Genomic DNA, 12,305 nt, shown 5'->3' with positions numbered 1-12,305 from the left:
CAGAGAACCGGCATGGCAGGTTCTCTGTAAGCCTGTTACTAATGTCCAATACCAAAACCCTGTAACTCACAATCACTGGGTCACTTTTAATCATAATGCACTGTATAAAACTCAGAAATGGCATATCTAACACTGTGAGTGATCGCATTTTCTTAAAAAACAAAACAAAAAAACTGATTAACACAAAGAAAAACAATAAAAAACTAAAAACTAAATAATCACATCCTCCTTTGGATGAAACAGAAAATCACAAACTATAGCATGAAGGCACCATACCTAAATACAATTCTGCAGTTCTCATTCTTACTCTCTACTTTACAAGTCTGTGACATTCAAGCAAATCCGAAATGTTTTCCAAAAGAGGTCCCCAAAAATCAAGTTTTAAGCCCCTGGGTTTTGTGGATTACAAAGAGATGTACATAAAGTAAAGTAATAATCCTTCCTTAATATATTTTTATCCCCCATATTTATTCTAAGTAATGCTAAGAGTTGTAATATTTGAGAAACTGATATAAAAACCATTTTGATATACCAACAAAAAACTTTTATCAACCTAGACACATATCTGGACCACCTTAATCTTGAATCCTCTGCTCCACTTTCTCTTGTAAAAGACAACTAAATGTAACTTGGCAGTGAGCCAGCCACCAATCCATACATTATATCAGATAATTAAAAATACAGCGTTATGTAATCTTATTTAATGGTTACTTGGCTTGTATTGAAAACCATCCAAACCAATATCAGAGACTTGGATTAAATTATAATGCATAAGACATTTCTAAAGATGTTTTTTAGTAAGAGTCAGCACATCCCCTACTAGCAAATATAAAACATGCAACACCACCTTCATCTCCAATTAACCTCTCCTTGGCAAGAACTGCAATGTCAATTCACCCAACAGGCACCAAGGTGGGGTCCGGAGTGGGATCCCAAAGCCTATTTTCTTTGACTGAGTTTTAACATCAAATAAACATTAACCACTAATTTTGTTAGAGAAACAAATTCAGAGGCCGGGCACGGCGGCTCACGCCTGTAATCCCAGCACTTTGGGAGGCTGAGGCAGGCAGATCACGAGGTCAGGAGTTCGAGACCAGCCTGGCCAACACAGTGAAACCCCATCTCTACTAAAAATACAAAAATTAACCAAGCATGGTGGCGCACACCTGCAGTCCCAGCTACTCGGGAGGCTGAGGCAGGAGAATTGCGTGAACCCGGGAGGCAGAGGTTACGGTGAGCCTAGATTGTGTCACTGCACTCTAGCCTGGGCAACAGAGCCTGGGCAACTTCGTCTCAAAAAAATAAATAAATAAATATTCAGGAAACAAATTCATTTAGGAGGTGGAGGAGGAGAACCAGTTATTCTGGTAAAATGAAAATAAAATCAGCAATCAATGCCCACGATGAAACACAAGTCTGGAAAAATATAAAAGCCAATGTATACCAGACAGGAGTATATCTCTTATTGTCATCCTAGCTCAAGAAAGAAAAAGAGTAATTCAGTTAGAAAGTTGATCAATCTTTAAGAACACTGAATTTTTAAAGAACGACTACACCTCATCTATAAACTGTTTCATTATCATAATGCATTGATTATTAAACTAATATACTAGTCACAGGAGGGCTTTAATTCAAAAGTGCCTCTTGGCCTCAGCATCAAAATCCTGGAAGACAAATCTACCGTGAATGTTTGCTTCTTCAAAGAAGGCAAGTGCAGACAGAAACTTTCTGTAAAAATCAGGATAAACTTCCTAAAGGATATATATTATTTCCTATACATTTAAGTCAGTTGGAAACACTCATACTAATTATATTGATTTCTGCAGGGTTTGAAGTCAGCAAGTGAGAAGTATTTCATTCCAACATTTTAGGAAGGCAAAATAAGAAAGAACAACGTCTTCGGAGACAGAAGACCTGAGAGTTCAAATTAAATCTCAGTTGCCCACAAGCTTAGATAGCTGGGATCCTCAGCTCCCTCTCTGAAAAGAGAAGACATGAACATCTGCCTTACTGGAATGCAAGTGTGAGGACGAAACTAGCGCCTTGGAAACTTTAAAATACTATGCAAACATAAGGCCTTGTTAGACTTTAGAGATACCATAAAACATATCTATTACATGGCAGGCTAAGGTTTGCCATGCTGGCCCATTCTACAATTGAGTGCCGAAATACCAACTCCAATGTGAATAACTGCTGAAAACACAGTTGCATTACAGGCAAACACAAAAATAACTAAATAAGAAAAAATAGCCCATAACAAGATGGTTGGATTTAAAATCAAAGCTTCCTCACAATCATGTAGCTTCAGATTTAAAACACTTGTAATTTTGGAGTTACATAAGAGTGTAATTAATATTTTAAATGATAAAGCTCTGCATTCTGAATATCAGCCTGTGATTTAAGAGAAAAATGTTTCAGTCTGAAGTAATCTAAATTAACAGTAAGATAAGATTCTGAGCAGCACCTCCTCCTTCCTTCACATGTGAGAAATATACTTCTTATAAGAATTACTTTTATGAAAAGTAAGTTTATCAAGTTTAATACCTAAAAAACACTAAATGGCAACATTTCCCCAGTAAATATCTGTTTCAAGTAACTGGAAGCCATTAACACTGGTAAAAACACAGAATCCAAAAGAATTTTGGACGTTTTAGCAACACAATATTATGGCAACATGGCAGAGAAAATAATTCTGACTTTTAAAATAAGATAACGCACTATACTTTCAGTTTAACTGTTCCTTAATTGAGTACAACCTAACTTTGATTCAGCTTCTTTATCAGGAAAAATCCACTTGAGTCCACAGTCCAGAATATTTCCAATGCCACGGATCTCATGCAATGTTACAAAGAAATTTCTTTCACAGAGATGACAGCCCAGCAGGCAATAAAAGATACATGTAAATCATCAGGCACAAGAAGTACAAGCTCAACTGCAGAACTGTTCAGAGGGCATAGAAATAAAACTTAAATTTTTTTCTTTTAATTAGGAATGCATGCCCATTCACTTTTTCACAAGCCCATTTTATTAAAGAAATAAAAATAAGCCTGCAATTAAAATAAAATGAGGGCGCTCCATAAGTCTATTTCTGTTCAACAATTCAAATATTCTTAAATTCTTGGAGACAGTAAGAGTCTCTCCACCACCATCGGTCGACCACACACACACTCTACTCTGAAGAACTGGCTGAAACAGGCAAAAACTGGAGGTCACTGTTTTAAAATATAGGTATCTATATACAAATAGAATATGTCTGCCTCATCTTCACTTCCAACAATAAAAGAGCCAGGGCGAGCACTAAGAGCAGCAGATCCGATTCAACTAGGGAACCACAGGCTGTCAGTGCACAGTAATCCCTGCAAAAGGTTAACAGATCTGACCAGATCATGTTGCTGCCATTTCCCAGAGAAAAGACAGACCAGTGGCACCCACACCCATCTTCATCTGAAACACATATTCCAGGAAAAGCAGAAGACTGCTCCCGGGAAGGAAGGCTTAATTTACCGTGCATCCCAGCAGATGATTCAGGAAGCCAGAGGAGGAGAAAGCCAGGGGAACACTGTCCCGGGTAGGCGTGCCTCCAGAAACCTCTGTATCCCTGACCCGCAGTACGTCCTAGGACCTTTCACACCCTGAGCTGGCTGGAGTCGTGTGAAAATAGCAAGGACTCCCTTCACCACTGTTCCGAACCTCAAGCCAGCCACCAATGAGGGTCACCCAACCCAACGCCCTCCGGAACGGTGCTCTTTTGCCGGCCTCTTCTCCCCTACTGACTTCTCCAAGGGCCAGCCTGCAAGGCTTGGCATGGGCTGCCCACCCCCGGGGAGGGCTGACTGCCCCGCCAGGGCTGCTGGAGCCTGGTCACAGGAGATACAAAGGGCTGGGAGGGGGAACTGGGCTCCTCCCCTGAGACCATGGAGCTCCTCTCCTCTCAGGTGCTGGGGTCTGACCCCAACCCTCTTCCAAGGTCCCCAAACTTCGCTAACAATGCAAGCACCTGTTCCCTTCGCCTCTTCTGCATTTGAGTCCCTCAAGTCCTTCCATTTTCCTCCAGCTTTTTCTCCAGTACCTTAGACAAACCAAACGCCCTACTTCCCCGAGTCCAACACGCTCCCCTTCCATGACATAATTCAACCTCGTCCCCAACGAAGCCCCCAGATGGTCGCTGTCCCCCACCCAGAAGTTTCCCCTGGGTGTCCCCGAGTCCCCAAAGATTTCCTTCAACTCTCACCCATGCGCCCCAGCCTTCTCCTTCCAAGTCCCCAAAATTCACATCAGGGTCTTCCCCTAGGTGTCCCACAGCCTCCCAGATCCCCGTGCAAACGACCCCGGGGGCCACCCGCGCCTCCGTCTCCGCCGCGTCCGCTGACAGCAGAGGGCACGGAGGCGCCCCCCGGGCCCCCGCGTTTCCACCCGGCCCCCAACCGCCGCCGGCCGGCAGTTAACGGCCGGCGCCTCACCTTGGTTCACCAGGCGCAGGGCGTGCGTGAAGGAGGGGTCCAGGGAGTCCTTCTCCGCCATCAGCTCGGGCAGGTACTTCTCCTCCATGCTCGCCGGCCGCCGGGCCCGGGACGTGGACTCCAGGCGCACGGGCGGCGGCGCCCGGCAACCCCCGACCCCGCCCGCGCCCCCAGCGGCGCGGACCCGGGGGCCAGACGGGGCGGCGGCGGCCAAGCCGGGCGGTCGGCTGGGAGGCGGCGGCGGCGGCGGCGGCGGCACGGGGGCGGGAACCGGCCGCTCAGCCCCGATCCCCGGTGGCCGCCGAGTGCCCAGCGCCGGCGGCCCCCGCGCTCCGGGCGCGGGCCGAGGAGGAGCGGGCGCGGGCGGCGCGGTTAGGCGGGCCCTCGGGCCCGGCGGGCGGCGGCGCCCCTGAGGCAGTCCACGGCGATCCCCGCCAGTCCCGCCAGCACCTGCCAGCACCCGAGCCACAGCTGCGACCTGCACGCCGCGCGCCGCCCAGAGCACTCTGAACCACCGAGCCGAGCGCCCAGCGCCTGCCGCCGGCCCCGCCCCGCCTCGCCCGGCTCCGCCCCGCCCCGCTCCGCCCCGCCCCTCCCCGCCCCGCCCCGCCCCGCGCCCGCCGCCCCGCCCCGCGCCCGCGGCCCCGCCCTGCCGCGCCGCGCCTGCGCACTGGCGCCCAGCGCCCCGCCGCGCGCCGCCTCCTGGGGCCGCTCTCCGCTGCGAGTCCGCCTTGACTAACCCGGCGTTTGCGAGAAGGGGTGCGTCCAAGGGCCCCTCCCGCGTGCCCGGCGCCCACCTTTGGCCCTGAGGGTCGAGTGGGGAGCCTCACGACGCTCTTACAGCCTTTCAGATGCACGGACTGGGAAACTGGGGCTCAGAGAAGTCAAGTGGCTCGCCCAAGGTCACCCAGCGAGTGATCCTGGGAAGAGGGGACAAGGGTCTAGCTGGAGCTGGGAAGGGCGCCCCAGTTCGCCCCAGCCGCGCACTGGGGAAAAGCAGCGGGACCGCCCTGCTCTCTAAAGCTCCCTGGACTTCTCTAAGTTATGTCGCGTTGCTGTCCCCTCGTATTTTTAAGAGAGTAAGGCAGGGGCGCCGTCCTTTCTCCGCGCCTGAGCTCAGAGCGCCAACCTCCTGAGATCCTCCAGCTCAGAGGTCGGTTACATAAAAGCGCGTGCCCTTCTGGGCGTCTTTGTCATCCCGACTTGCTCCTGGGTTGTCATTCTCTTAGGTCATAAACCGGCTGTGCCTGAACACAGCTGAGTGAGCCGCGTCTGAGCTCATCCGCTCCTGGGGAGAGGCCCTGGGACGCCCCGCCTGTCGGTGGCAATGCCCTCTGTCCCCTTCCGCCCACCCCCAACCCCCAGCAAATGCTCTCCAAGGCCATTTCAGATTTCCCGAGGCATGTGGAATAAACGTCCCCCAGGAAGGCCAAGGACTCCAGTCCTTGCCCTGCCGTTTTTCCTGCCTTCAAACACCCAGCTCAAGTCCCGGCTTCAATGTCACCTTGCCTGGACAGCCTCTCAGGACCTCCCTGGCAAAGCAAGTCACAAGTCACTTCTCTGTGTCCCCTCAGCTTGGTCAGAGGTCATTCACAGACAGCTGTAATTCTGTTTTCAGTGGACCATGAGCATCAGGGACAGAGCTTGAGTTTTGTTTTTGAGGGGGAAGGTCACCGGCGTGTAGTACAGGGGGCAGGGATGGAGGGTACTGGAAATGTCTCTTGGAGGAATAAGTCAGTGGCATGCCACTCCCAGCCAATAGCCTGAGGACAATCCCCACAGTCCCCCAGGCAGCCCCCGCACTCCCAGTGCAAATGGAGGCAGCTTTACAAACCCGAGGAGAGTGAGAGGTGGTAGAAATCTTGGAAGCTCTAAGTCCCAGACCCGAGTACTCAACTGCCCTCACTCTCAAGGCTCCACTCCTCCCCCGGGTAAGGTGCCATTTCAGAGTCCCCAGTAAGAGTCTTCCTCATGGCTCTCTTCAGTCTAAACTTGCAAGAAGCAGAAAAATAGCACAGTTAAAAGCAAAGCCTCTGGGGTTAAACAGCCTGGATTTGGAATCATGGGTCTGCTGCTCACTAGCTGTGACCTTGGGCAAGTTTCTTCACCTCAGGGTCCTCATCCGTCAAGTGGAGATGACAACCAAACCTATTTCATAAGAAGTTCATGAGAATAAATATGTTAACTCATAATGAAATACCCAAAACAGCATTCTGCCTATCGGAAATGCTGAGCTGATCTTTGCTTTGGGTTTTTTCCGGCTGCAAGGCTGTCCTCTGGGCCTTCTGAGCCTCCCTCGCCTTCCCTTCAGCTGTAACTCCAGGGACGCTGGGCAGACACCCACCTGTGGACTCCTCACTGCTGGACATGGTGCTTCGCCCCGGCCCGGCCAACTGAGTGAAGGACCTGTGACCGTCGCACCTCTGTTTCTGACCTGGGCCCAGCGTCAGGCTTGTAGGCTGCTTGTGCTGCTCTTCTCAATCCCAGGTCTATGACTGGCCTCTCAGCCCCAGGAACAAAAAGGGCACTTCCCAAACCACCCTCACCCAGAAGGGCAGGAGTGTGGAAGGCTGCATCCTAGCTGCTACCTGCCTCACTATGCCGCTTTGTTAGTTAACTTAGAGCCTGAGCTTCCCAGTCCACACCCCCAAAACCAGGGTTATGCCAGTAGTCCTGCGGTGCAACAGGAGGGACTCATAGGACAATGTCTTTTCTTTTTACAACTGAAGGGAAGCATACACCTCTGGCTTATATTACTGTGTCACAGGACTTACATTCTATGGTAGGGTTCCCTGACAGCTGCTTGTAAAGGGGGAAAGGGAGACAGAGAATGTCTGGGATGAGGCTAGAAGAGGAGAATGGGGCCTGGATGCCCAGTGGCTTCATCGGAACACTTAGACTCTCTCTTTTCTAACAGCTCTTCTCCCTCTGTGTCTTCCATTCAGACCATCTGCCCCAGTGACAGTCCAGACCTTGAGGAATCACTATTTTTATTAAGTGCCAGCCCTACGTTTACGTCTTCGGATTCACTATGGTCCTCGCAACACCCTGTAAGGAAAATTCTATTGATCACCACTTACAAAGAAGGAAACTGAGGCCCGGGGCAGTTTAATACCACCTTGCTTAAGGCTCCACAGCTGTCAGCGGGGATCCTAGGCCCACCTGACTCTCTGACCCTTCTTTCTCTCCCTTGCTGGTTCTGCCTTCCCAGGTGGCAATCTGGGACGCTCCTGACTGGCTCTTCATCCCTCCCTGATCTGAGCTGGCAGAGTCAGTCCACCAGCAGCTGTGGAGGAGGGCTATGCACTGGGAAACTGACAGCAAGGGCACTGAATCTTCTGCTCCAGACCCTCCTTCTCCGAGAACCTTCCAAGAGGGCAGGTGCCAAGCACTGTGAGTGCTCATGCAAGGTCCTCCAGGGAGGAGGGAGATGAATGTCTCCGTGAGATGCTCAGGAAATTGTCCCCACCCACCAACCTGGCTCAGCTGTTGGCTGTGGGGCACCTCCATGCCATGCTGCACACTCTGCTCATCTTCATGAGATCACCGTCCTGCAGGCGCTAACCCTCTGATTCTTTTGAAAAGGAGAAATCAGGTCTTGGGAAAGGTGGTGATTTTCCTACAAGCAGCTGCAGGTAGTACTCACACTCAGGTCTTTCGGCTTCCAGGCCGAAAGAGGTCTCTCTAGAATACACCAGTACTCACTGAGCACATACTATGTGCAGAGACTGCTCTGGATACAGAGGACATAGCCATGGACAGAACAGACTTCTCCAAAGGCCCTTAAGGCCAGGGCACTGGGGCTGCTTACTCCATCTGCAGAGTTTGTGGTTAGACTGACCAGACGCTCAGGTCTGGACGGGAAGCCCCGCACTGCAATAAGGAACTGTGGCTGCTCTTTCTTCTCACATCCAGGTCTGGGACTAGCCTCTCAGCCCCAGAGACAAAAGGGTACTTCCCAAACCCACCCCACCCAGTGACACTGGGCCATCTCAGAAAACACAGCAAGTCCCTGTGGCCCCAGCCCACCGCCATGGCACTGTCTGTCAGAATCCACACCTGCCTCCTCTTCCCGCACCTACTGACTCCTGGGGAGAGAAAGACAAGTCCCTGGCCTTTATGACACTAACTGCAATAAGTCAGACACAGCTGCAGCAACTCGATGTCATCAGAGGAGACACAAAATGTAGGGAGTGCGTCTATGAGGAAGTTTTCATATTTGCTGCTCACGCTACAAGCTTCTCACTGCTGCTTACACTACAAGCTTCCTCTTCCTTTTGTTTAAGAAAGGTGAATCCTATCCCAGTTACTCCAGAACTCTGCAGTGCCATACTGTGAAGTCCTAATCTGACTGCACCAAAGGCCAGAGAGACCTCAGCTTGGCCCCAGCTGCCTTGCTTACTATCCTCCTCACAGGATCATTTTGAGGTTGAAACTGAAGCATTAAGCTCACATAGGCACCACGTGCATTTTAAAGCTTTTCCACTCTCCGTCCTCTCCACCAGCATTGTTTGTGCTCCTGGTCACACTTAACACATCTGGCCCTGGTCATCTGTGGACCCCTTTGCCTTCACACTGTCCTCAGAGCCTGCTCAGCTGCCCAGCCCAGTGCCTGGTCCAGAGGTCAGTTCACAGCAAGCACTCAGCATTCATTCTGGATCCGTGTCTCCTAAAATGCAGTCCCGGAACAGCACTGCTACCCAGCCATCTGAGGCCAATTCATTTGTCATGTAAGGCAGGCACCAAAAGATGGCACATCCTTACCTAGAAATCAGTCATTTATGTGTCAGGGAGGAAGACAAGAGTGTTCACTCTGATCCCTGACTCCAGTCAGTTACAGCAGGAAATACTTCTTCAAAACTTGTAACTGTGGCTGAAAAGCCTTGACACAAGTGGGGGAGTACACAAAGCAACTCTTCAAAGTTGGGAGACTTCACACAGTTCAAAGCCCCATGTAGATCTGGAGTGCCTTCACCAAGGACTATTTGGTCTGTGAGTGGCTCTCTTGTATTTTACTCAAACAAGCTCCAAAAATCTCCCTCATTCAGGTAGTCACAAGCCACCACTTTTTAGAGATGAGGAAACTGTTGCTCAGAAGGTTTAAGTGACTCAGAGATAGTAAGTGGAGAATTGGACACATGCTTGCATGCGTATACACACACACATACACATGCACGCGCGTGCGCACACACACACAAACACACACACGCACAAACACACTTCCCCCAATGTGAGGATGGATAGAATCAGACTTTCAATCCCAGTCACTCACATACCTGAAGACACCTGTCTTTCTGTCTCTATCCATCTGCCCTGCAAATCTATACCCTCCTCTCAGTATTTGGTGGATGGAAACCTCAGTTTCTCTCGTCAGCTCTCTTCTTTGACAAGAGAATCGAGCCATCCTGGCTCTTTCTGCAGCTTAAAAAAAAGAAAAAAAATTTAAAAAACCACACACACAGATATTGTGCACACACCCCCTAGTGGCCACATGTGGAAACACATGCCCCACAAAGTGCATTGGGGTTGATAACCACTTGGGTTTAAGAAGGAAACCCCAGATAGGACTGCAACTCCATCCTAGGAAGGAGGATGGTGAAAGATGACCTTATGTGGAAGACAGTGAAAAAGGAAAAAGACAAAGAAAAGGGGGGAAGAAAGACAAATGTGATGGAGAAAAATAAGGCAGGAGAACAAAAAAGGAAGATTAAAGAAAGATATATAGAATAGGAGGAGAGAGAGAAAAAATAAGGCAAGCTTAAAGGAAGGATGTTTCTCAGTGTGAAGTCTTTCTCTACTTCAAATATAAGCACAAAAAGTAATGATGGAAAATAACACGAATTGGTGTGTCCAGGGTCAGCTGGTCATCCTGTACACAGGCAGGTGGGGACAGACCAGCCAAGGATGAGAGGGGACAGGGCTTGTATCTGACTCCATCACTGCCTGACTTGGTAATATTTTCAGAATCCAAAGCTTTCTCTGTCCCTATTTCTGAGCTTGTAAAGGGTAGCTAATAGCAGTTGTTCTTTCCTATTTTATTGAGGTCTGATGAGAACAATGAAGATTTGCAGAGAAAACCCTGAAAAGTGCTCTAAGCTCTTGGACATAACCATCACAGAAATGTGTTTTATTATTTTTTCTCAATGCAGCAAAAACCCTCCATCCTTTGCTTCCTGGTCTAAAAGGTTATATGTGATGCTGGAGTGCCAAAGTACTTGCTGTATTTCAACAATGCGTCAAGTTATCACCACCTCTGGTGCTTTGGAAGATGCTGTGATTTGGAAAGCACTGTCAAAATGTAAAACATTATTGCCACAGTAGTAAAAATATCTGTGTCCATCTCCTAGTCCACTATTTCTTGTCAGGATGCATAGAGATACACACGAAACAATTCTGTACACATTAGTTGAATGTTTTACAGCAAAACTGCACATATCTGAGTTTGGCAAAATAATCAGAAACAAAATATTTCTGTCAGCGTCAAGTTACCCTTAGTGTCCGAACAGCTACCAAGGGGGTGATAAAGTGTTTAGCGTCCACTGCAAATGTGAACACATCCAGGTCTCATAGAAAAATGCCAGCTTGGGCTTGTGTTTTTCTTTAGTTAAGAAAGGAAGAAACAAACTTAACAAAAATGGCTGTGGAAAAAGAATGGACATAAAGCTGAGATTGTGGACTTAAGTTAGATCACTGAATTACAAGAGAAACATTTTTTCTCAAAATCAAAGTCAACTTTTGTTGGCGACTCAACTGCAAACTCGCTGAACGTCTCTGTGAATTTCATTCTTTGGCGTCTCTCTAGCGTAGCACTAGCCTTCCCACTAATATCAGCCCTCATCACCACCATGTCTGGATTTATACCAAGGGGAGACACAATGCCTCAAAATCCATTGCTTGTTGTTAATGGAGAGATGGGGGTTACTGGTTATACCTGGGCAACCTCAATCAACTTTATCACGCCTCTAATGATAGCTGGCATGTGGAACGCTCCAGCTTCCTCTGGCAAATCTTATCCTGAGAGCAAATTCTCTCTCAGTCTTTGTAGCCATACTTGTTGGTCTGCAAGCATTAGCAACTTAGATATACAGACTCTCATGATCTGTGCACAGCTCAAGAGTAAGTTACCCTTGAGCATATAGCCGTTGAGGCCACAAGTTAAGGAGTCTGATGCCACTGTGCGCCTGCCCCTAATAATCTGGGAGCTTTGGGGCAAGGCAGCCTCTTTGGGCCTCTCTTTCTGCACTTGCAAGATGAAGGCAGTACTACCCCCTCCCCTGCAAACAGTTACTTTAAGACCTCCATGAGTGGAATGTATTTAAAGTGTTTATCACAGAGCCTGACACTCCAAGGGCACAGAATGGGTGCAGTATCAGTAGAGCAGCACTGTCCCAAAATAATGTGAGCCACGTGTTTAATTTTAAATTTTCTAGAAGCCAGTTGACAATGTGAAAAGAAAAAGATGAAGTTAGTTTCTATAAGATTATTTAATCCAATATATCCAGAATACTGTTTCAATATATCATCAATAATTTTAAAATATTAATGATATTTTACAGTCTTATTTATTTTGACTAAGTCTTTGAAATCTGATGTGTAGTTTGCACCTACAGTACATGTCAATCCAATGTAAAATTTTCAACACCTAAGGTAAAATGTGGTTCTATCCAAACTATAAAATTGTGTTTAATGAAAAAAAATCTTACACTGCTTCTATTTTAAAATTTAACTTTAATTAATTAAAATAACATTAAAACCAATTATTCACTAATGAGAGCCCCAATTCAAATGCTCATTAGCCACATGTGGCTGGTGGCTCTGGTATTGGACAGTAGAGAGTCAGAAGAA

At 48.2% G+C, this 12,305-nt stretch overlaps 1 protein-coding gene and 1 long non-coding RNA gene across 3 annotated transcripts in view; one reads left to right on the top strand and one right to left on the bottom strand.

Moving 5' to 3' along the window:
* The window catches only part of KHDRBS3 (KH RNA binding domain containing, signal transduction associated 3), a 191,074-nt gene extending 187,206 nt beyond the window's left edge, over positions 1 to 3,868 (bottom strand). The window contains 1 exon segment of the mRNA NM_001133889.1: positions 3,505 to 3,868. Coding sequence (NP_001127361.1) covers positions 3,505 to 3,511 — 7 coding nt within the window. The 5' untranslated portion in view covers positions 3,512 to 3,868.
* A 545-nt stretch (positions 3,869 to 4,413) lies between these two features.
* Positions 4,414 to 10,799, top strand: LOC129047558 (uncharacterized). 2 transcript variants are annotated; one of them, XR_008509329.2, is made up of 4 exons: positions 4,414 to 4,533; positions 6,729 to 6,947; positions 7,406 to 7,510; positions 7,672 to 10,546. It is a non-coding gene; the product is annotated as an uncharacterized LOC129047558 (long non-coding RNA). The 2 variants fall into 2 exon arrangements; XR_010141339.1 differs by having other exon boundaries at positions 4,428 to 4,533; positions 6,772 to 6,947; positions 7,672 to 10,799.
* The last annotated feature ends 1,506 nt before the right edge of the window (positions 10,800 to 12,305 follow it).

This window comes from Pongo abelii, chromosome 7, assembly GCF_028885655.2.
Source record: "Pongo abelii isolate AG06213 chromosome 7, NHGRI_mPonAbe1-v2.0_pri, whole genome shotgun sequence".
In the NCBI taxonomy this organism is placed as follows: Eukaryota; Metazoa; Chordata; class Mammalia; order Primates; family Hominidae; genus Pongo; species Pongo abelii.
This window is presented reverse-complemented; position numbering and strand designations above follow the sequence as displayed.